At 38.8% G+C, this 25,144-nt stretch overlaps 2 protein-coding genes across 7 annotated transcripts in view; one reads left to right on the forward strand and one right to left on the reverse strand.

The window, feature by feature from the left end:
* CDKAL1 (CDK5 regulatory subunit associated protein 1 like 1) overlaps positions 1-25,144 on the reverse strand; it is a 662,439-nt gene that overhangs the window by 472,665 nt on the left and 164,630 nt on the right. For all 6 annotated transcript variants that reach the window (XM_054505708.2, XM_064597101.1, XM_045866302.3 and 3 more), the window contains 2 exons: positions 17,479-17,575; positions 39-87 (listed from right to left, as the gene is read on the reverse strand). In XM_054505708.2, coding sequence (XP_054361683.1) covers positions 39-87; positions 17,479-17,575 — 146 coding nt within the window. The remainder of the gene's footprint in view (positions 1-38; positions 88-17,478; positions 17,576-25,144) is intronic.
* On the forward strand, positions 11,810-12,338 carry LOC123837411 (protein S100-A11-like). Its single transcript, XM_045866305.3, has one exon. It carries the CDS (start codon positions 11,856-11,858, stop codon positions 12,162-12,164), a length of 309 nt encoding a protein of 102 aa, XP_045722261.1. The 5' UTR covers positions 11,810-11,855; the 3' UTR covers positions 12,165-12,338.

Below are 25,144 nucleotides of genomic sequence, written 5' to 3' on the forward strand. Positions count from 1 at the left end.
CACTGTATACATCTGCTTATCCCACTTTCAACAATTACCTTTAATTGTTTCCTCCACAACTTCTACCACTCGGTCTATCTGTTGAACCTAAAAAGAAAACAAATTGTTAGACAAGCAATTTACATGGATAAGAAACATTAATTTGTGTTTACCCTTCTGCTTGAGTCAGTGTATCACATTTCCCAAGCAAACGAATGTAGGTTTTCTTTAATTAATGCATTGAGAGATAGTATAAAAAATATTCTGTATTAATGTTTTGTGTTACAGTGAAGTATGAAATTACCACTCTCCTGTCCTCCAATGATAACTGAAGAGATCATAATACATTTAAATAAACTGCCTGGGGTTCTGTTAGCATAGCCTATCAACATAAACTCAACACATCCTGAGATATAAACGGACGTTTAATTAAAACATGCCTCTTCACACACACATTCTCTTCTTTTCATTCTTCAAGAAAAATGACACGAAATGCCAACCTACAGAAAAGGACACGCTGGTTTTAAGGAGATTTACCCCAAATTCTATGCTTTATTATTCTAACACGGAAGCCCCTTTTTAATGGATGTCTACCATGTGCTGGGCACTATGCTCACGTCGATGGGATACAAAGTCAAATAATAACAGCTCCTACCCTAGACACCAGTGACGAAGGGAGAGTCCCCGGGGTGCCACGGGAACACAGAGGAAAGGTAATAAATTGTGACTGAGTGATACAGGGATGCTTCTCAGGGAACCAAAGGTGAATCTTGAGGGATAAACCAGATTAAGACAGGAGAAGCCCACTAAGGAGACAAAGTTAGAGTGGCTAGGGTGTAGAAGGAAAATGAAAAAAGCAAAGTCTGTAGTGCAAGAAGCTAAGAGAAGAGAGAAAGTGAAAACACAATGAGTCATAAGCTGATATTACTTATGCCTTAAAAATCTTCAAATCATTGCTTTATTATAGGAGAAATACATGCTCATTGAAAAAATTCAAATTAGAAATATAAAAAGGAAATAAAGTAACCCGTATTACGTTACATCCTCTATTTCCACTCCTAAGATAATATCATTCATAATTGCTTAATAAGTAGATACCAAGACATTTTCCAATGCAGAACATTTATATATAGCTCTGTTCTGTCCTTTTTTCTTACAAATTACGAGATAAATAGGTAGACAGATGAGAGGGAAAATAACAGATCTGCCTTTTTATTTTTTTTCTATACATCATCAGTACATATAGGTCTACTTCATTTATTTTAGTAGCTGCCTAATATCTCATGTATAGATACACCATAATGCATTTACCCATTCCCCAACTAATGGACCCTTATGTTATTTTTAATCTTTCATTATTATATAATGATGCTGCAATGAATTCAACTGAGTAAGAACCTTTTAAAAAGTGCAGTAGCAAATCTCTTTTAAATATTCTTTTGGCCTCAGTGTGTTATGGGAAGCAAGGAAAGACTTGTGAGAACACACTTGGACTCGGCCCTGCCTCTGACCACTCATCCCAACATAATGGCAGTAGTTACACTAACTGTTGAGAAATTGCCAAAGGCAAAGTAAATCCCTTTTGGATCTTAGGTCCCAAACAAACCTACCTCACTGGAGCCACTGGAACTACTAGGTTCTGGTTTTATGAAGAGAATTCATGTGGCTTCCTTACAGAATATGATCAAAGCCAGAATAACAGAGTTCAAAGAGGAGGAAAGTACCCAATAGGGTCAGATGCTACAGAGATAGTAAGTTAACATAAAGACTGGAATACATATGCCTGATTTAACAATGAGGGAGTCAATGAACTTAGGGAAAGCAGTGAGTTCAAAGTAATGAATCATAACTAAGAAAATATAGCAAATAGAGACTACTCTTACAGACAGATGGGTAGAAAGGAGACATGGGTGGGACAAGGAAAGAAGACTTGGCCAAATTTCCCAGTGAATGGGGATGAATGACCAAGATATCAGCTGGGGATACAAGATGGAAAATAATAGTAGTACAATATGAGAAAATCCAATGGTGGAATGAAAACATCAAAGTGTTCCTATGCAGCTGGAGACCTAATAGCTCAAAGGGATCACTGCATCCAGTTTATAGCACATGGATTGAGAAAAAAGCAGTATTCTTAAAGAAGAGTCAGAATTACTTGTAGGAGGAGCAGTTAAAAAATTTCAAAGTTGAGGGTAAGCTAAAACTATAACATCCTTAGAAGAAAACAGCCATAAATGTAGGTGAACCCTAGGTTAGATGGCAATGTTTTAGATATTACATCAAAAACATGAACAACAAAAGGAAAAAGGTAAACTGAACACCATCAAAATTAAAACCTCTTGATACATCAAAGGACATCACTGAGAAAGTAACAAGACAACACAGAAAATGGGAGAACATTTTTGCAAATCATAAACATGGTATGATTCAGATTTGTATCTAAAATACATAGAAGCTCCCTCAACTCAACAATAAAAAGACAAATCATTTAAAAATGGGCAAAAATGAGTGGCTCAGTCAGTTAAGCGACCAACTCTTGATTTCAGCTCAGGTCTTAATCTCAAGGTTATGAGTTCAAGCCCTGCACTGGGCTCCATACTAGGCATGGAGCCTATTTTAAAAAATGATAAAATAAAAATTAAAATTAAAATGGGCAGAGGCGCCTGGGTGGTTCAGTCAGTTAAGCATATAACTCTTGATTTTGGCTCAGGTCGTGATCTCAGGGTTGTGGGATTGAGCCCCGCATCGGGATCCAGGCTCAGCACAGAGTCTGCTTGAGACTCTCTCCGCCTCTCCCTCTGCCCCTTCTCCTGTTCTCTCTCTCTGTCTCTAAAATAAGCAAATAAATGAAATCGTCAAAAGAAATTAAAATGGGCAAAGTCCATCTGTCTATCTGAATAGACACTTTGCCAAGGAAGATATACAAATGGCTAATAAGCGTATTAAAAAAAATTGTTCGGTATCATTAGCCAACCAGGGAATGCAGATCAAAATCGCAATGGAGGAATAGGGAGCTATTGTTTAATGGGTCTAGATTTTCAGTTTGTTAAAAATGAAGACATCCTGGAGGTGAATGGTGGTGATGGTTGCACAAGAGTGTGAAAGCACTTAAAGCCACTGACACACACCTAAAATTAATCAAAGTAGCAACTTTTATGTTATATATATTTTACCATAATGATATACTACTTCATACCCACCAGGATGGCTACAGTCAAAAGGACAGACAACAACAAGCATAGGCAAAGATACAGAGAAACTGGAACCATCCTACACTGTTAGTGGGAATGTAGTAAAATGGTAGAGTTGCTTTGGGAAGTCGTCTGGTGGGGCCTCAAATAGTTCAACAGAGTTACAATATGATCCAGCAATTCCAGTTCTAAGTATACACCCAAGAGAAATAAAAACATGTCTACACAAAACCTTATACACAAATGTTCATAGCAGCACTATTCAAAATAAGCAAAAGGTGGAACCTACTCATTTCTCATCAACTGATGAAGAAACAAAAGGTGTTATATCCATACAACGAAATATCATTACACCATAAAAGGGAACATGATATACAGTAGTCCTCCCCTTATCCACGGTTCCATTTACCTGCAGTCCAGAACCAGATGGTCCTCCCTCTGACATATCCTCAGAAGGTCAACAGGAACCTAAGGCTGGGTCACATGCCTACATCACTCACCTCACTTCATCTCCTCACGTAGGCATTTTATCATCTCACGTCATCCCAACAAGAAGGATGAGTACAGTAGGATGACTATAGTACATGAAGGTATTTTGAGCAACAGACCACATCACATATTACATTATGTAATACGATACCTTGCATTATACTCTTGCTATAGTACGTCATTATAATTGTTCTATTTTATTAGTAGTAATTGTTAATCTCTTGCTTCACCAATTTATAAACTAAACTTTAGCATAGGTATATACGTATAGGAAAAAAAACACAGTATATATAAGGCTCAGACGATCCACGGTTTCTAGTGTGCACTGGGGATCTTGGAACACATCACTCACAGATAAGGGGGGGCTACTATATGCTAAAACAGTATGCTAATTGAAAGAAGCCAGACCAAAAAAAGTCAAATATTGTATGATTCCGTGTATATGAAATGGCCAGCAACAAAGTAGATTCATGACTGCCTATGGGTGCCAGTAAAAGAAATGAGAGAAACTGCCAGGGAATGCTGAGTTTCTTTTTGGAGGGATGAAAAAATTCTACAATTGATTGTGGTGATTGTGGCAGAATTCTGGATATATTAAAAACCATTAAATTACACACATTATATGACAGCACTGTATAATGTGTGAATTACAGCTCAAAAAAGCTGTTATTACAAAAATAATAATATGGGCCGCCTAGGTGGCATAGTCAGTTAAGCCTCTGACTCTCGGTTTCAACTCAGGTCCTGATCTCGAGAGTCGTGAGATAGAGCCCCATGTCAGGCTCTGCGCTCAGCTCAGAGTCTGCTTATGACTCCTCCCTCTCCCCCGCTTCCCCCATGTGCTTTCTCTCTCTAAAATAAATAAATCTTTTAAAAATAATAATAATAATACAGGTTGACGGTAGTCAAATGTTCTAATGCTGGCGGTCATGAAACTCAAGGAAAAACTGAGGAAATATTCCAAATTAAAGGAGCCTAAAGAAACCTACAACTGAATTCAACTTTGCATCTGGGTTCTTTCTTTCCCTCTAAAGGACAGTATTAGGACAACTGGCAAAAGCTGACTAAGGTCTGCATGCTAACTTAGAGTAGCTATGCTAATTTCCTGATTTTTATAAATATACTATAGTAGTATATGAAAATATCCTTGTTTTTGAAATACATGCGTATTCAGAAGTAAAGGGGCATCTGTTTGCATCTTACTCTCCAAATGATCAGAAAGAAATGTATGTATATGCATGTGTGTGTGTATGCATATATATATACATATATATATGAGTTATAAGCAAATGTAAAATACTAACATTTGAGGAATTAGGGTAAAGGGTATGGTAATTCCTTTTGTTTGCAACTTTCCTGTGAATGTGAAATTATGTCAAAATAGCTTAAAAATATGTGTGTGTGTGTGTGTGTGTATGTATGTGTTGAAGAAAATAGCGATCTTCTTTTGTACTGATGGTCACACAATTTGCTTGAATGTATGCAGCTAAAAATATATTCTCTGATTTTTTAAGTACTCAATTACATTTGCTTTATGGTAGAAAAATCGATGTTCCCTATACATAATTTAACCGCTGGATGGTGGTGTGGAGGACCTCTAGGACTTTAAGAAGAAGGGCCTACCAAATATTACGACAAAGAAAAAAAACAGCATTTGATTACAAACACACGAGGGGAAGTTCAGTGGATGACTTAAAGAAAATATTGTGCTGTGTCCATTTCTCGTGAGGAGGATACTGGAGGAAGTGGTGGGAGAAAAAGAAAGAAAGGCAAGCAGAAAAGGAAGGGAGAAAAGAGTCAGGAGAGGGGGAGTTAGAAGGCAAAAAAAAAGCACACGTGGGAGGCAGGGAGAGAAGAAAACACAATCACGAGAGAACAAACTCAAGATTCACACACAGTGATGAAGAATATATTGAATTCATCCTGGAGAGAAAAGGAAAGCTGTTCTTAATTAATACTATAAATTGTAGCCCTGAATACACAAGAGCTTAGTTTCTGGCATATAATTCAAATAAAACAAATAAAACAGTATCTTGTGTCCTTTAGGCACTTAGTTATAAATACACAGGGAAAAAAAAGACATGCAGTATGTTCTATTACCGACTCCATATGTTCTCGACAATGAAGAAAGGAGTTAGTGAACAAACAATTCATAAATAACATTAACGAGTCACTCTGCTACAGAACTTTTAAAAGAAATCCATAAAAATATTTTATTTGGCTATTATGAACTACTCCAAATTTAAAACTGAACACATATTGAAGAAACAAACGTATACCCAGTCACCTAAAGCAAATGAAAGTGCTCTTCTGAAATTTCCTAATTGTTTAGAGCAGTGCTATCCAACAGAACTTCCTGCAATGATGGAATTGTTCATATGCTGTGCTGTCCAACATGGCAGCCATCGGCCCCATGCAGCTACTGCGTACTTGAAATGTGGCTACTGTGACCAAGAAGCTAACTTTTAATTAAACAGTCACATGCGGCTACTGGCAACCATAAGGGAAGTGCACTAAGACAGCCACCCAGCCTGTGGCCACCTGGCCTGTGGCAATCTGTTACGGCAGGTCTAGGAAAGTTAGGCACACCTCAGACACAATCTGGCCAACCAGCCTAAAAGAAAGTCCAGTCAGGGAGCAAGTTGATACTGTTCTGCAGCCGGAGGTTCTGCTTTAGGATGTGTCTGGAAGTATCTTTTTTTTTTGAACAAAGAGCAGCTAGATACGTTAATGACTAGTAGTAACGCAGTGACAGCTAACATTTCCTGAGCAATTACTGTGTCCCAGGCTCTGTGCTAACACGTCACCTGCATTATTACCTTTAATCCTCACGACATTCCCAGCAAGTAGATACTATTGTTATTTCCGAGGCTAAGGGAACCGAGGCACAAGGATATCCAGCTAAAGTCCTGCCAAGGATTTTTGGTAGATCTTATCGAGGAATGGCACATGGGTGGCACATTTCATGAATCTTCCTTTTCCTCTACACGTGGAGGTCATTACTAAATGATCACAGAATGCTATCCAACTAAACCTGGACTTTCAAGAGACCCCGGTAACAACTACTCCCCCAAACCTTCCCCCACAAATCACCACTGGCATGCATGCATTCCCTTGACAAATATCTATTAAGCACCAACAAAGCACGAAGCACTGTTCTGGGGATATAATGGTGGAAAATACAAAGTCCCTGCTTCATGGGCCTTACATTCTAATGGGGGCAGGGGGCAAACCATGGAAACAACTGAAAATGTTCATTTCTTGTCATAACAGATGCTATGAAGAAAATCGAGTCTGGGAGTAGCCAGAGGTAGAGAGGGCAATTTCACTACCGTGATCCAGGTGAACCTCTGAACAGGTAGCATTAATCCTGGGACCTGAACCCTAAAACAGGAGCATCAATGTGAACCTCCAGGAGCTGAGACAGAAATGATGGTGAATGAGGGGCAGAGCGACAGGAGAGGAGATCAGATAATTAGAGGAGGAAGATTAGGTGAGACGTTGTACCTCATACTATGCAGTTTAGATCCTATTCTACCTGCACAAGGAAGTCAATGTGGGGTTAACAGAAATATTTCAAAAGCATCGCTCAGGGTAATTCTATTGAAATCATACAAAGACTACTGTTCACCTGCATTTCTCTATTATTTGGTGTGAGTCTTTTTCTATTACACAGATCTGGCTGGGGTTTTACTATTTCTAGACTTCATCCCAAGACACCTCAAATCCTTTTAGAAGAGAGATTAATACATTATAGGTACACATTTAACACAGATCCAAAGGACTTCTCTCATGGGCTCTCTTAATTTTGATTGTATGTAAATAGGACAACCTGTCATTACCATTCTAATTAAGAAATATCAGACCAAAACCTCAAAACCACCTAAAAACCCTATCAACCTTTAAAAAGAAATGCCTTTCTATCTGTTAAGAACTATACTATATAAAGTCTTTCCATCAAAGTCCGAACTTTTCACTTTTACCATAATGGGAGTTTAATTCAATAATCAGCATCTGATAGGTTAAAGTTCAATACTGACTTCTCTGTAAAAAAAAATAAAACATTTTCCTCTCTAAAAGTTTTTCTCCAAGCTGTGAAGGAAAGTCCCAACTTCTATACATGGTGTTGTGAGATAGCTCAACGTTCCAATCTCTAAAATTTGGGGAAGTCCATAGCAGTCACTAAGCTAACCCTATTAGAAAAAAAACACTGAATTCACAAGCCTGTGCACAAGTTTGCTCATGAGGTACACAAAAGAATATTGGATGCTACATGTGGTTTAACTTCTTGAACAAAACCTTCTCATTTCCCAGTACAGTTTTATCTTCTTTCATCTCTTCACTGAGAAAAATTCTTCCCCAATGGTAGAAACAGCCTTTTCATCAAAAATTATATGGCACACATTCCACACATCACTAAAAGCTTATTTGCTACCTAAATGGTACCAGTGAGTGACTAACACTCAGTAAGAGATAAAATTTACTAATTGACAGATAAGGCCAGGCTAGATGGATGCCAAGAAAAATGTGTATCCGTACCAGAAACTTCTTCCTCTTAAATCCAATTAAAATGCCTATAAAATTTTCTGTAGTGGGAAAAAAACCAACTCTTTCAGCAATTACAACAAAACTCAACATGCTAAGCACAATTGTACAGAGACACACTATTTAGGACATTAGAATATTATAATCATATTAAATAACAGGACAGTATTACGAAGTAAAAAAAAATTACTTTTAAAGTGATACTAAAGTTAAAAAGAGAGTAATAACAGAACCAAAACACAAACGCACATGAGAGATGTGAAACATCAAGTAATAAATATTAATGCTGTCTGTCTCAGGCAAGATGATCAAGTCCTAAGCCCTAGAATCTATGAATATGTTCCCTACCCTGGCAAACAGACCTCACCGATGTGATGAGATTAACCTGGGTTCTCTAGATGGGCCCAATCTACTCCCATGAGTCCTTCCAAGGTGAGTCTTCCCTGCCCGGGACAGAGAGACAGACATTGATAAAAAGGTCAGAGAGAGGGGCGCCTGGGTGGCTCAGTCGGTTAAGCGACTACCTTCGGCTCAGGTCATGATCCTGGAGTCCCGGGATCGAGTCCCGCATCAGGCTCCCTGCTCGGCAGGGAGTCTGCTTCTCCCTCTGACCCTCCTCCCTCTCATGCTCTCTGTCTCTCATTCTCTCGGTCTCAAATAAATAAATAAATAAATAAATAAATAAATAAATAAATAAATAAATAAATAAATAAATAAATAAATAAATAAAATCTGCAAAAGGCAATGAGAAAGACCCTCTCACAGAGCCTCCAGAAAAGAACAAAGCCCTGTCAACACCTTGATTTTAGTCCAATAAAACCCATGTCCAACTCCTGGTCTCCAGAACTGTAAAATAATAAATACATGCTGTGTATTTATTGTGTATTGTGTATGAACAACTATATTTGTGGCAATTCGTTATATATGTGGTGTACAAAACGGATGCATTAATTAAGAAACCAACATATGATAGCATCAGCCTCATGAAACAGGAAAAGAAAAATTTAAAAGCAAATGCTGTGGGAAAAACAGAACAATATGGAAAAAATTTAGTTAAATGCACACCTTATCTTTAACAGTCACTCAACAAATATTTATTGAGCCAGACACCATACTAAGCAAGCACCGAAAGTAATGTAAAATATCTAAAAATATAAAATAATAATAGAGTCCCTGGCTTTAAAGGAGTGTCCATCAGAGTAAAGTGCAAATAAACCGGAAAGCTGAATAAATCCTTTTCATACTTTAAAAAGAAAAGGTTTAAAACAGAAAGAGAGCAATGCATACTTTATCAGACCTGTTCTGAGTTCCTGGGAATATAAATTTTAAGTTTGGAAACCAAAGAAGAATCTCGTTGCTGATTCATCACTTCCCCTACCCCAAATTTCCAAGTTTCTAATATATCAAAATTTTAAAAGGTAATGAAAAAATGATAGAAAGACAGACAAATCTTTCCCCCATGTTAAAATAGGTTGATTTCCTACTGTTTGGTTGTAGGAGTCCTTTACATATTCTGGATATAAACTGTTTAGGAGATAATGTATTTTGCAACTCTTTTCCCCACAGTCTGTGGCTTGCCTTTTCATTTCCTTAATAGTTTCTTTTGAGAATCAAAAATATTTCATTTTGATGAAGTCCAATTTATCAACTTCTTTTCTTTCATGTCCTAAGAAACAGTTGTGTGTGTGTGTGGTCTCCTAAGAAATAGCTTCCTAACTCAACATCACCAAAAGAGAGGGGCAAGTGGCAAAAGAGTTGAACACTTTACCAAAGATCTACCGATGGCAAATAATCACATGAAAATACACTGAACATCATCAGTCAAGTCAAATTAAAAACCACAAAGAGATATCACGACACAAGCTAGTACAACTGCTAAGATTAAAATACTGGCCGTACCAACTTTCAATAAGGGTGCGAAGCAAATGGACCAGCTGGTGCGAAACAAAATGGGAGAGCAGTTCTGGAAAATACTCTGGCAGTTTCTTAAAAGGTTGAGCAGATGTTTACCATACGACTGGAGGCAATACCACTCCTGGGTATTGACCCAAGAGAGCGCAAACACATATCCACATGAAGATCTACGTGTGAATGCTTACAGGAGCTTGATTCTTAAGAGCCTAAGACTCTTATGTTACTAAGAAGTAACATAAAATTTCATTTCTATGACATTCTGAAAATGGCAAAACCGTAAGGACAGAAATCAGAACAAAAGTTGCCAAGGACTGTGGGTATGTGTGTTTGGTGGAGTGGGAATTGGGCGGGGGGGGGGGGGGGGCTCAACTACAAAAGGACACGAGGGAACTTTCTGGAGCAATGGAAATGTTCTGTATCTTAATTCTTATCGTGCTTATACAACAGTGTACATTTGTCAAAATTCATCAAAGATAAATTTCTTTATTAATTATGCCTCATTAAATCTGACTTAAAGAAAAAAGATCAGTATAAATAACATACAAGAAAGTAATTAACAGGGCGCGTGGGTGGCTCAGTTGGTTAAGCGACTGCCTTCAGCTCAGGTCATGATCCTGGAGTCCCGGGATCGAGTCCCATGTCGGACTCCCTGCTCAGCAGGGAGCCTGCTTCTCCCTCTGACCCTCCCCCCCCTCATGTGCTCTCTCTCTCTCATATAAATAAAAAAATCTTTAAAAAAAAAAAAAAAAAAGAAAGTAATTAACAAATAATGAATACAGGGCATAGATCACACTGCTTCTAATCATCACTTTTCCAGGCTATGCAACTCCCCACAGTCTCTCACCCTGTCCTACTGGGTCTGACGTAAGCATTCCATGCACTGCAAACTCCTCTCCCCTCACCCTAGCCTATTTATCACTTACCTGCATTGCTGCAAACTACACCTCTTAAACTTACCCCTCCCCCAAATTACACTCAGGTCAGGACACACTACTCGCCATTCCTCTCCCTTCCAGGTGCCCTTACACACGCATGCTTTTCTTTAGATACATTGTTGCTCTGCTGAAAGCCTTTCATCCTCTCTCCATTAAACCACTACTCAGGCTTTCAAGCCCAAGTCAAGGACGGCTTCATCCACTGTGTGCCCACAGGACTTTATCCCTCTGCATATTTATCATGATTATTTGTGGCTTTCTTCAGATTTCACTGTTTTTAGGGAAAAGACATTTTATTCAGCTCTGTGTCTCTAGCAAACAGTTCTTGTTCCAGGTACAGAGGTGTGCTCAATGCTCATTCTACTAGCAAGTGAATGAAACAAAAATTAAAATAATAATAATAATAAAGCTAATACAGAGAGAGCACTTACTATATGCCAGGCACCATGCTAACCATGTGACATGTATTAACTGATTTAACCCTTACAAAACTCAGTTAGATTCTATTATTATCGCCCATCCAAAGAGGAAGAAACTGAGGCAGAGAGAGGTTAAGTGACTTGTACAAGGTCACACAGCTAATACATGGTGCCTCAGGGATATGAATCTATGTAATCTAGCTCCTGAATCCATGCTCTTAACTACTATGATACACTACTTTTTACCTTTTTTTATATTTGAATAATTGAAGAATGTGTACACATACAGGTAAAACTAGAAAAGGCCATAAAAGAAATAAAAACAACAGATCTGGCAGCGCCTCCGCCGCCAGACGCATGATCCTTGCCCATCCCGCGAACACATGGCAAAAATGTCCAGCCCTACTGAGACCGAGCGGTGCATCGAGTCTCTGATTGCTGTTTTCCAGAAGTTTGCTGGAAAGGAGGGTAACAACTGCACACTCTCCAAGACAGAGTTCCTAACCTTCATGAATACAGAACTGGCTGCCTTCACAAAGAACCAGGACCCTGGTGTCCTTGATCGCATGATGAAGAAACTGGACCTCAACGCTGATGGGCAGCTAGATTTCCAAGAATTTCTTAATCTTATTGGTGGCATGGCCATAGCTTGCCATGACTCCTTTACAAGGTCTACCCATTTCCGGAAGTAAATCAGAGGGGCTCTTGGGCCTTGGCCTCCAGACCACCTCTTTCCTTCAAAAAGCCTCCCAATCATCACGTCCTCCTCACATCCTCCACGGACCCTAAGTCCAGAGTGTCCACCACCCCCTGTGCAGGCCAGTCCGTCTGGTAGTTAATAAAGCAATAGCGTTTTTTAAAGCACAAAACAAAATAAAACAAAACAGATCTAAGAAGGTACAAACATCAGTGGGTTTTTTTGTTTGTTTGTTTGTTTTAAAAGATTTTATTTATTTGACAGAGAGAGCAATAGCGAGAGCAGGAACACAAGCAGGGGGAGTGGGAGAGGGAGAAGCAGGCCTTCCGCCGAGCAGGGAGCCCGATGTGGGACTCGATCCCGGAACCCCGGGATCATGACCTGAGCCGAAGGCAGACGCTTAACAACTGAGCCACCCAGGTGCCCCATCAGTGGGTTTTTAAATTTACATGTCATTCTGGTAAGATAGTGCCTTTTTGACAATTACAGGTAAAAAAAAAAAAAAAAAAGGTACTATAACAAGATGACATACAGGAAGCCATGAAGTAGAGACAAACAGGAAGACACAATTTCTCAAGCTCTGCCCTTGATATCAATGCCGCGATTACTGTGACACTGTTCCACTTCATGAATTCATTTACCTTTTGCAATATATGACAGAAATATTCTCAAATATAGCCTCTTTCAAATGCTACTTTATTTATACACGTAATTTTCAAAATTAAAGTGTCCACATTTGAAATACTCACCATGCTGTGTGACTTTCCAGTATTAGGGCAGCCTGCCTGAAAAGATGTTTAAACCACTGCCAATCAACATGGTTAACAGTCCCTGAAATACGCGGATGCCTGTGATAAGCAGCGTTTTTGATCAGCTCTCCAAAGAGAGCTGTACGCCTGCCCACAGGGCTCACACCTGACAAATCAGGAAGTCCTGTCATTTACAAAGTTTCTGACATCAAATTATATATTCTGCTGTGAACTGCATGTTTTCTAATGTTATAACCTGTGTATTAATGCAGTTTATTTAGGATTTCTAGAGTATACAGTCACAAAGATAAGCCTAATGAATCAACAAGATCAAGTTCAAATGCAGTCCTTGTTCAGTAATTAGCACAGAAAATCAACACAAAATGTACAATTTTGTAAACATGCTTTCCTAAGCAGAGTACAAACCAACCTTCCTAATAAATGTCACACATATTAATAATGACTCCTGCAATCATGGAGAAATAACCCTACCTTAAGAAGAACTGAAGCAAATCACTATTGTCTCACCCACCTATCCCCAACACAACTTCTAATGATGGACAGGAAGTATATTTTCTCAAAGTATATCTCAGCCTTAAGAGGAGAGTCCCAACTAGCCAATCTTCCCTTGATCTTAGGGACCCATCCCACCACATTCTCTAGGACAAGGGATGTTCTAGGCTTGAATCAGATATCACTAAGAACTGGAACGGTGAGGACAGGGATCTTGGATGATTTGATACACTGCTGCGTTCCTAGCACCTAGCAGCTACCACATAATAGGCCTCCAGTAAGTACTTATTAAAGGGAAAATGATGTGGCAGCCCAGGGATTTGAAGTCAGGCTTTTGAGTCCTGAAGTCTATTCTTCGTTTTTTCTACCAGACTTTAACAGAGAACATCATGCTTTCTGGTTGACTAATCTAAACGAAACTTTCCTGCCAACAAATGAGCTGAAAAGAAGGAAAGGAACATTCAGAAGTATACTCACAAGATCTTGGAACCACCTACAGGCAGACACAGAGTAACCAAAGTAAACAAATAACAGCAGTGGCTTTAAAAAATGACACTGCATGAAAACACCTTCCAAGGGCGATGGTTAACCGTAACTATCTGCCCCAAGAGACATGATGACATTTTTCACTGTGAGGTAAAATGTTTCAAGATCCTGAAAAAAATTAAAAAGATCCCGATTCTGTACAGGTTACCTATAAATACGTATGTCCTAGATATTAAAGAAAATTTCATTTAATCATTCTAGGAAAGAAGTCGTGGTTACAAAAAGGTCTTTCTATCGAAGACATGGATATTTTTAAATCTTTTCTCTCTCTTCTCCCAATGTAAAAAAAAATTAGACATTTTTGTGCTCCAGAATGGGGAAAGTGTAGAGGTTACGGCCACCAAAGCCAGTTCTTCTGGACCCAGAGGTTGGTAGGTTTTGATATTCTGTTATTTTCTTTTCATTCAGCACCACACAAATAATATTAATTACAACTAGATAGTTCCAGGAGACAGAGAGAAGATAATAAAATGCCCAGGGGTCTGACAACTGATTGCTGTGTGTCCTCACTATGCTGCTCTCTCTGATTATGAAAACAAACTGAACGTCCCATTTCTAAAGGCTGATATCGATGAAAATTCACCTGACAACAGTAGTAATATCCTTCTTAATTATTAAAAATCTTCTTTGTTAAATGCTTACTCCACGAGTACCTGCACACATGGGGACAATATGTCTTTTTAATTCAGGTGTGCACTACCTTTTTATTTCTATCACTCGGTCCAAAGAATCGACACACCCTCCCTGTACTGTGGGGTGACACAGACAAATCCTAGCAGACGGGAGAAGCACAGAATGCAGTTACATGGGTTCTTTCTTCCACCTCTATTAAAGCCCTGCGTCACAGTTATTCTGTGAGCGGAACTGCATGAGGAAATAACAGTTTTCACTCTGTCTGTAAAAAAAAAACTGCAGTACAATCCCTAAAACTAGTTTCCTAAGTCAATGAATTTAAGTATCTTCATATTTTTTTTTCACACTTCAGAATTTTTTTCTCATCTATATTAATATAATTCATTTCTTTATTTCGGTTAAATTCATTATTCTTCAGAAGGTTTCAGAAGGTTTTCAGACACCAATTATAGATAATTTTGGTTTCCTACTTCAGATTTTTTTTAATTTTAGGTTCTGTGAACATAACTTTTATACATAAAGAGTCAGTTATGATAAATGTCATATAGCTGCCAAAGAAACAACTGCTCTATAAAATGATGTTTACAAAGAATACTCCTATATTTCAATAATAACACTACCTGCTGAAGACAGATTACAACTCAAATACTGTTACTAATAGTGTGATTTCACTTTTGTAAACTTTTCACAACATACTAATTTGAAATTAAAATAAAAAGCCCTTTGTGGGGGGCACCTGGCTGGCTCAGCTGGAAGAGCTTGTGACTCTTGGTCTCAGGGCTGTGAGTTCAAGTCCATATTGGGTGTAAAGATTACATTAAAAAAAAAAAAAAAAAAACCCACAATGGGAAAAAAAAAGTCTAAAGGGAATAAGCAAAGTTATAATTATCATGTTTCAGTGATGGAATTATGAATATTCTATTTCCATTTTTAAATATGTGATCTTAAGTTATTTCTCTAATTATAAAGAAACGAAATACATAAATCTAAAGAATTTTAGTGGTAATTGAGATTCGATGATGGAACAAAAAGGGTACTAGACTAAATGGGGAGGGGGGGAGATGTTATTTGCCAAAGCCACAAGTTTATATCATAACTTGGTGATGGGTATGGTGATGAGCACTGGGTGTTATATATTAATCAGTCATCAGAAAGGATGAATACTTTCCCCATTAGCAGCACTGGGCATGCTCCCTTAGAATCTCCCCTACATCCCAACATATACTGAGCTCTTCACTACACACAGTGGAGTTCAGGAAAATATTACCATAATGTACACAAAGAAGAGGCTTTGTCATACTAAAGAAATTATCCTCTTCCAGTAACTTAACTCCTAGAAATGAAATTTAGGATGAATCCTATGCTTGTGCCACATTCCATCCTAAAACAGAATTCTAACGAGTTTCCTATTTCCCTAACACAGCAGGACTATGTTTATGGAGAAAGTTAGTCTCACATGAATAGATAACTCAGGAGCCCATATTCATGTCATTCCTTAAACCAAGAGAAATCAAAAAGTAAACAGACAAATGGTGAAAACAAACTAAACTTCTCAAACACTGAGGTTCTGTTTCACACGAGAACGTCTGTTCAAAGATTATTAAATTTGCTAGTGGGGCAAGGATTTGACAGCAGAAAACAAGTTCATTACACTGAGAATACAGTATTAGAAGTTGTCAATAGCAGGGCAACTGGCTGGCTCAGTTGGTAGAGCATATGACGCTTGATCTCAGGGTTGTAAGTTCAAGCCCCATGTTGGATACAGAGACCACTTTAAAAAAAAAAATCTTTAAAAAAAAAAAAAAGTTGTCAACAGTACTGTTGTACATCAAATAAGGAAAAATCCAATAAATCTCATTCCAGATGCCAATTATTCATATAATTTTTCTATGAGTGGACTCTATTTTTATATATATATTATATACATATTTTTTTCTTAAATTAATAAAGTCTTTTTTTTTAAAGAGGATTCCTGAGCATATTGAGTACAGCCCTAGAAGAATGGTGGGAAGGATGAAGCACCACCATGTGGTCAACAAATACCAAATGAATGCCAACGACCTTTGGGCATTTTGTGAATAGGGATGGCCACAAAGAATAAGACCGATAACAGACAGCACGTCTCCTGACTTCACGATACTAAGAGCAGGAAGATTCTCTCATTCAGTCAGTCACCAAACACTTACTGAGTGCCAACTGTATGTCAGGCATTACGGGAATGGTTGGAGAAACATGGTCAGCTTAAAAAAAGATTGAAAATCGGTCACTGTGAAGTTAGTAATTTAAGTAGAAAAGTGGCCTTCATCAAAAAATGAGATAAGTGATTGTAAAATCACAACCCTGTGAGGTGCTGAGAGGGCAGATGACAGGTAAGCACAGTCAGCAAAGGGAACCGAGGCCAGGGATGACGGGAAGACCACACTGAGTGGTCAGAGGAGGCTTTACAGAGCGGGTAATGGCGGAGCGACTTGGGGGATAAGTGTACAGGAAGGGGCGCATTCCAAAAAAAGGCATCTGTGTACCGGGGGGATGACAAGGAGTTCAGTGGGATGGGAAAATTACAATGATATAGCAAGAAATGGTGCTGGACAGGCAGACAAAGGCCAGGTATTAGGAAGGGACTTCAATTCCATACGGCTTTTTATTGTGTTTGGTATTTTTTCTTCTTAACGAGAGAATCAAGGACATATTTTTTGCACTAAGGTGAAAAGTTACAGAGACATGACGAAATTTCAGCAGCAATGGGGCCAGTATGTTGAGGAGAGATAGTCAGAAGTGTAACACAGCTTGTAAGTAACACAGAAAGAGCAAATCAAATGTGGACCAAGTATATGTTTCAACAGCCAAAAATGTTTTGTACGAGCTTACCCCTATGATACTCAGTCCTTTAAGGTAGTCCTGCCGAGGCTGGGCTTGAGGAACACAGCCAGCAAGCACTATCTTCTTGTTCTCCTCTTGAGCTTTTCTGAAAGATTGAAGAGAAAACAGTGTGATTTTTTCGCTCACAAGTGTACCCTTGAAACTGGTGTTAGTACATGTAAAGCGTTCAAATCCTAACAAGCCCTTCTACTATGAAACTGGATTTTCTTACGACTACTAAAAGAAAACATATTATAAGACTCCTGCACTGTGCATCTATTGGTCCTACCATTAGAGAATACAACAGCCGTCCAACCTGATCATGTCTTTCGTTATTGTCCCATTACAAGACCAAAAACTTTACTTATACAGAATTCTCAAGGACATAAATTATGCTTAAAAGCCACTTTCTATTGAAGGACATCTCGGCTCCTTCCACAGTTTGGCTATTGTGGATAAAGAAGATGCAGTTCATATATACAATGGAATATTAATCAGTCATCAGAAAGGATGAATACCTACCATTTGCATCGAGATGGAACTGGAGGGGATTATGCTAAGTGAAATAACTCAAGCAGAGAAAGTCAATTATCATATGGTTTCACTCATATGTGGAACATAAGGAATAGTGGGGAGGACCACAGGGGAAGGGAGGGAAAACTGAAGGGGGAGAAATGAGAGAGGGAGACAAACCATGAGAGACTCTGGACTCCGGAAAACAAACTGAGGGTTGAAGAAGGGAGCGGGGTTGGGGGATGGGGTAACTGGGTGATGGGTATTGAGGAGGGCACGTGTGGTGATGAGCACTGGGTGTTATATGCAACTAGTGAATCGCTGAACACTACATCAAAAACTAATGATGTATTATATGTTGGCTAACTGAACATAATAAAAAAAAAGCCACTTCCTACACAGACAAATTAGCCATTCAAATAAGTTATTTTAAATATTAACGAAAATGTACCTAAAACTCATTCTATGACTTCCCAGTGTTTTGACCAACATAAAAGTAAAATACACTTAAAAAAAAAAAAAACCCTGCACAAAGTTTAAAAAATAGAAGGTATAATACCCCCTCTATCCTGGGAATTCACACATCTCCGCAGTTCTGCTCCCCAGAGACCTATGCTTAAGCTTATAGGGTGCTTATGCTAACTTCCAGCCCAGCCCTCACATGTGCAAGTATATTGTGTAACTAGACCTGTGTTCAGTACTTACACATAAAGATGAAACTACATTTTGCTTTACAAATACATCTTGTATCTTTTCTTTCATATCTTTACCTAAAGATCAATCTCATCCTTTTTACCCATTACAATGTGGATATACTATAACTTAACTGTTCTTGTTCTAATCAGCATTTAGGGTGTTTCCAATCTTTCACTATTACAAATGGTTTTACAATGAGCATGCATATACATACAACATATACATGTATGTGTATATATATACATATGTACATATATATGTGGTTGGATGGATATCTTTGAGTATTTGAGAAAGTGTTTCTGGATTATGGAAACCTAGATGTGAAATCTATGCTAAGATGTCTAACTATTTCCCTAGATAAATGCTAAGAAGTAGAAATGCTGACTCAAAGGTATACAGGTCTGGTTATTTAGCATGTCTTTACTTAGGAGGGGTTGGGATCTACTTTAGGCACTACTCATTCATCTGGCATACATGTATACAGCAAACATTGATGCCGTGCTAGAAGACAGTGGTCAACCAAGCAGAGCTGGTATCTTTTTCTAGAAACTATTCACATCCGTTGCCCATTTTAAAATGAAATTTTCAAGCCTTCAATTCTTTTTCAAGTATACGGGTTTTGGGGTATAGTCTTGCTTTGTTTCCTTTTTTTGTTTGTTTTTCTGGATGCTCGGTACTAGGCTTTATGCACCAACTGTGTTCCTGGCCCCACTGGCAATCTTTACCTTTCCAAAATCAATTGAGGAAGTTAAGGGTATCAGCAGCCCAGTTTCAGGACATGTAACTTTTAGAACACACCACTATGAAGTAAAAAGTCTCTACACCTGGCACTCTTGTTTTTGCAACCTTTTCAAGAGTACAAATTCAGAAATGGCGGCCAAAAAAACCCCTGGGATTAACAGAACTAGCTACTTATGATCAACAGCCACATCAAAACCTTCTGGAAAGTATGCAGAGAGTGATTAAATGAATAGGTAGAGAATAAAATACTATTTTAACATCATCCGTAAGTAGAGAATAAAACAGTATTTTAACATCATTTCTATAACTAATTAGAGAGCTTTGGTATAATTTTTCCATTTGGAATCCTGGGGGAAAAAAAACTTGTTAATGGAATCAAAAAAAATTTGAGTTTGATAGACTGCTTAACATATCCAAGAGAATTACTGCCTGGCTCTACCACCTGGTTTTACTTTTTTATCAGTGCCATCCATGCACATCATTGCACACAAATAGTTTTCTTTTGGTAAATGTGAAATACCTTATCAGACAACAACAAAAAAAATTTTTCCATTTACATTAACAATCTGTATGAGGAAGTAACAACCAGTTTCCTCAAGAATTTTAGCTATAACACCTATAATCACAGTAAACATCCAAGGGAGTCTGTAAGGTCACCAATAATTACATTCAAATTAAAAGGCCTGCCTCCTATAATGTGACTCACTTACTTAATTATTAAGCACATCTAAGACATGATGTTAAGAGCTTAAGGGAACACAGTGAAGAAGACATGCACCCTGTACTCAACAAGCTTACGGTTTATAATGGATGAGATGTAAAAGAACACCAACAACACAGCAGCAAATGAAATGCCCCTAGTGACAGAAAGATACACAGGCAACATATATATCAGGGAGAAGAAAGGAATATGCAGACAGAAAAAGATAGTACAAGGCTTCCAAACAAACTCCTACAAGGTGGAACTCAGGGCAGAGAAAGCACCAGGCAGCTATTCCAGCATGGACGAAGACAAGAAGGTAAAAAGGAGGAGGAAAGTATTACACTACAGAATTCCTATTTTAGGGAGACTAATAAAGCTTCTATTATGGAAGGAGACTTAAGAAAGAGGCTGGAGAGTTTCTATTTAGGTTCGTGGGCAATGGGGAAGTGTGGCAGCGTGGACATACAGTAGATAGTCTACAGTAGATAGAACCAAATTTTAAGAATATGACATTGGGGGCAAGATATAAAATGAAACACAAGGAGAAAAGAAATCAAGAGGTGAGGAAATTAAAACTCTAGGCAAAAGGATATGATGACTGAATGCATGTGGAAGATCCAAAAAAAAGAAAGATTAAAGGAAAGGAAATTAGTTTTCTTGCTAGAATATACTTGAGGGAAAACCCCAAGGAGTAATCAAAGGTCTAAAAGGGATCAGCAAACATCTTAGATAAAGAGCTACATAGTAAATAGCGTAGGCTTTGCTACTCACAGGTCCTCTGCTGGAAGAGTCTTAACTCTGCCACTTTAATGCAAAATCAATCATACATCATACTCACGTGTGTGTGTGTATGTGTGTGTGTGTTCCAATAAAGCTTCATTTACAAAAACAGGCAGCAGGTCAGATTTGGCTCAAAGAAGCTGCTGGCCAAGTACTGAGATAGAAGACAACAAATTCACAAAGGACACACTAAATTTGAGGTTCCACTAATGCCCATCAAGTTTCTGGAAATTCAAGTCACCAGCTGGGAATGAAGCTGGGGGGAGATTTTCGAAATGCATTCTAATGTGACAGTTGAAAACAGTAGATAGAACAGACCCTAAAGGTGTGGAGAGAATCCAATTGAGTACAAAACTTTAAGGCCCTTTAGAGATGTAGAAACATTGCCACAGAATAAAAATGTTAGTGTGGAAAACAAAAAGGAGGTAATATCACCACCAACAACCATACTTTAACAACAACAATCATGGTTAGCACTTACACGGCACTTCAAGTTAACCATTGTATTGTTAGCTATATTTGAAAACAGTACAGCCAGTATGTGTAACAATCCAGGGAAAATGTTCTGGTGACATATTATAAACACTAAATCAGGTCATAAAACAGTCCAAGACTGATTTTAAGGGAGTAAGCAGAACACCAGAAAATTAAGAGGAAAAGTTCAAAACAGAGATGCTTGAGTAAGTAACTCATTTAGAATACTATTTCATGCTTTTACTGAATTTGGATTTAAAATGCTAGGGTAGATCAGAACTATAATCAAAGCAAAAATCACAGCCTCGTTATGGAATACTAATGCCACATTTTATATGTGATCAAATAAAGTAGCAAAAGTTTTGACACAATCTCTCTGAGTCCTCTTGTTCCAAACATTCCCTTCTTACATCCTGTTCTTTTTGTCTAGTGAACTTTGTTCAGGTTAATAAAAGCCTGTAAAACAATTTCTTTAGGAAAAAACCCAGCACAGACATATTTTTAAAAGCTTTTATCCTTCAAATATGAATGTAACAAAAATACCTTAAGAAACTTTAAAGTAGCATGAATTTCTATGTCCTCATTTTAGATAGCCTTGAAATGTTAATTAAAACAAAAATTACATGTAAAGTTAATTCAATATAATCATTCTTATTCTCTTGAAACATATTTCTAAATTAGAGACATACCCTTGAATAGAGGACTAACTTAAGTAATGTGTAAAATATAAAGAAACCTTTCCCTCTTTTCTGCCAACTACTAAATACAAGAAATAATTTGTACAGAATCTTAAAATTCACAGAAGAATAGAAAATAAAGATGATATAATATCATTTGCTTTATTTCACAAAAGAGAAAGTTGAGGAGCACCTGGATGGCTCAGTCAGTTAAGCATCTGCCTTCAGCTCAGGTCATGATCCCAGGATCCTGGGATCAAGCCCCTCGTAGGGCTCCCTGCTCAGCAGGGAGTCTGCTCCTCCCTCTCCCTCTGCTCCTCCCCGTCCCGCTCGTACTCTCTCTCAAATAAATAAAATCTTAAAAAAGAGAAAGAGAGAGAGAAAATTGAGATTCAAGAAGATATAATAATTGTGGCCCAAAGTCCACACTCTGAGTTAGTGCTGGAGCTGGGATGGGCAACCAAGATTCTCTGTTCTTTGAAGATCAGATCTCAGGACATAAATCAAACTTGGGTTTTGATCGTGTAATAAAAATTAGAACAAACATTTCTTGATTAAAACCACACAGAAATTTAAAGGGATTATAATATATCGAATATCTTCAAAGTCGAAACACAGTATTTGACAGTTCCCGTTTTCCTGAGTTTTGTGCACAGTCTAATAGCGGAGTAATAAACTCCCGTATATATCAAGAAAAACACAGTTCTCTAACAAGTAGTGGGTTGGTAGCAAATGTTGCTTCTCTCCCCATGTTCTTTTCTCCTATTCCTTAAATCCTTCCTGCAACTTGATGCTTAATCAATATAAAAACACTTATAATAATGACCAGGTCTTCACCCAAAGTTTTCTTTCATGAAAAAGTATTTCTTAAATATATATCTGACTTTTACATTTCTTTTGGGGGGGAAGAGGCAGAAGAGAAGGGGAGAGGGAGGGAGAATCTTAAGCAGGATCCATGCCCAGCGCAGAGCCCAATACAGGGCTCGAGCTCAGGATTCTGAGATCGTGACCTGAGCCAAAATTAAGAGTCGGGACGCTTAACCGACTGAGCCACCCAGGTGCCCTTAATTTTTACATTTCTAAATGCATACTGATATAATCATAAAAACCCCTCCTCACAACAGCACTAAAAAGAGAGCCAAATTAATCTGTTTCTGTACAAAGCAAGCCCAGTCTTCACTACTCTGCATATGAGTATTCTCTGCACTTAAATATTCAAGGAAGAGAATATCTATTGTAAGTATTCACAGTTAGGCAACGGTTAGGTGAATCACATAAAAATATCTCAGCAAACAAGGATCTATGTGTGTGATGAACTTCAATAACATGACACCTTTTCTAATTTTGGAACAAGCAACTGAGGAAGCGGTAGTCTGTAGCAATGTTACTGTCTACCTACGTAACTACCGTCAGGACTTGAGAGCTGGGCTAGAGGCTGCTGAAAGCTGAGAATAAAGTTACTCTGAGACTTGATGGGATTTATCAATCTGAAAAAAACCATCCAAACATGTATTCAAATATGTAACTGGGGATATCTGCCGACATTCAAATCCAAAGTAACTGGGGTATAGTCTCAGGATCTCAAGACCCAACTGTATTTTAACTAAACAAAAACTAGAACATAATTGCACATTTTATGCCCCATAAGAAAGAATGTTACTGAAAGGGGAGTAGTCAGTCCTCACTGCACCCAGAAGAGTCCAAAGGGTAAACATTTCTCACCATCTGTAACAGTGACAAGCAGAGTAGGTACCCAAGGCAGATGATCACAGAGCAGTCATTTCTTCAAAGTGAATCCAGGCACAACAAGCTACCACACCCCGATGAACCGGCCGTACAAAACCAGTCAAGAAATTCCCACTTGAGTTCAGGTCCCGTGAGTTTCCTTTATTATGCTTACTGCCAGAACAAGTTCCTGGGCTCACTGCTAAGAACTTCTGTCTATCAATAAAGTCAGTAATTTGGCATTTCGTTTCTTCATTCTATCACTCCTTCACTCACCACATGCCAGACACAAGGAAAAAGAAAGATAAAAGGACAGTCCCTGATCTCCAGCAGTTCACAGTCTAGGGAGAAGAGGATGAAACGGGCTTGAGAGCCCAGGTTCTTCTGCATAAAGGGGAAGACCGGAGGTCTGACGGTGGCAAGGAGAGCTGCCAGGAGCCCTGTGCGAGAATCAGCATGCATCCCTGCGAAGAGACTCCAGGGCACCTGGCTGTGAAGGACAGACGGCCTTCTCTGCAAGCAGCGCTGTGTAACCCTGACACCCAATGAGGTCCCTGAGGGATGCGGTCAGGGGTACAGAGGAGCTGAGCAGAGGGGACCAAGGTCTTCCTCCTTCTCATCCACCACAACCTGTTAGTGTGCTTGTATGTGCTTCGTGTATCAAAGACCTGTGAAAGATTTGGTCTGAAGAAAGGATTCTGTGACTTTAAATTAAGGGGGAAAAAAGGTGAGCACAGGATAGACTTTTTCTCAGCTCTACTGAGGTATAACTGCCAAGGACACAGACTTTTGTTAAGAAGCTAAAGATATAGGGGTGCCTGGGCGGCTCAGTCATTGAGCGTCTGCCTTCAGCTCAGGTCACGAGCCCAGGGTCCTGGGATCGAGTCCCGCATCGGGCTCCCTGCTCAGCGGGAAGCCTGCTTCTCCATCTCCCCCTGCTCCTGCTCTCTCTGTCTCTCCAATAAATAAATAAAATCTTTTTTAAAAAATTAAATTAATGGGGCGCCTGGGTGGCTCAGTCGTTGAGCGTCTGCCTTCGGCTCAGGTCGTGATCCCGGGGTCCTGGGATCAAGCCCCACGTTGGGCTCCCTGCTCAGCGGGAAGCCTGCTTCTCCCTCTGACCCTCCCCCCTCTCATGTGCTCTCTCTCTCTCATTCTCTCTCTGTCAAATAATAAATAAAATCTTTATAAAAAAATAATAAATAAATAAAGTTTCATTGGGCGCCTGGGTGGCTCAGTCGTTGAGCATCTGCCTTCGGCTCAGGTCGTGATCCCGGGGTCCTGGGATCGAGCCCCACGTTGGGCTCCCTGCTCAGCGGGAAGCCTGCTTCTCCCTCTGACCCTCCCCCCTCTCATGTGCTCTCTC

Source organism: Mirounga angustirostris, unplaced genomic scaffold (genome assembly GCF_029215605.1).
Source record: "Mirounga angustirostris isolate CCGP_5_RB_7025 unplaced genomic scaffold, mMirAng1.0.hap1 SCAF_8, whole genome shotgun sequence".
Classification (NCBI taxonomy): domain Eukaryota; kingdom Metazoa; phylum Chordata; class Mammalia; order Carnivora; family Phocidae; genus Mirounga; species Mirounga angustirostris.

Coding starts and splice junctions, on each gene's coding strand:
- LOC123837411 (XM_045866305.3), top strand. CDS start 11,856: ATGGCAAAAATGTCCAGCCCTACTGAGACCGAGCGGTGCATCGAGTCT.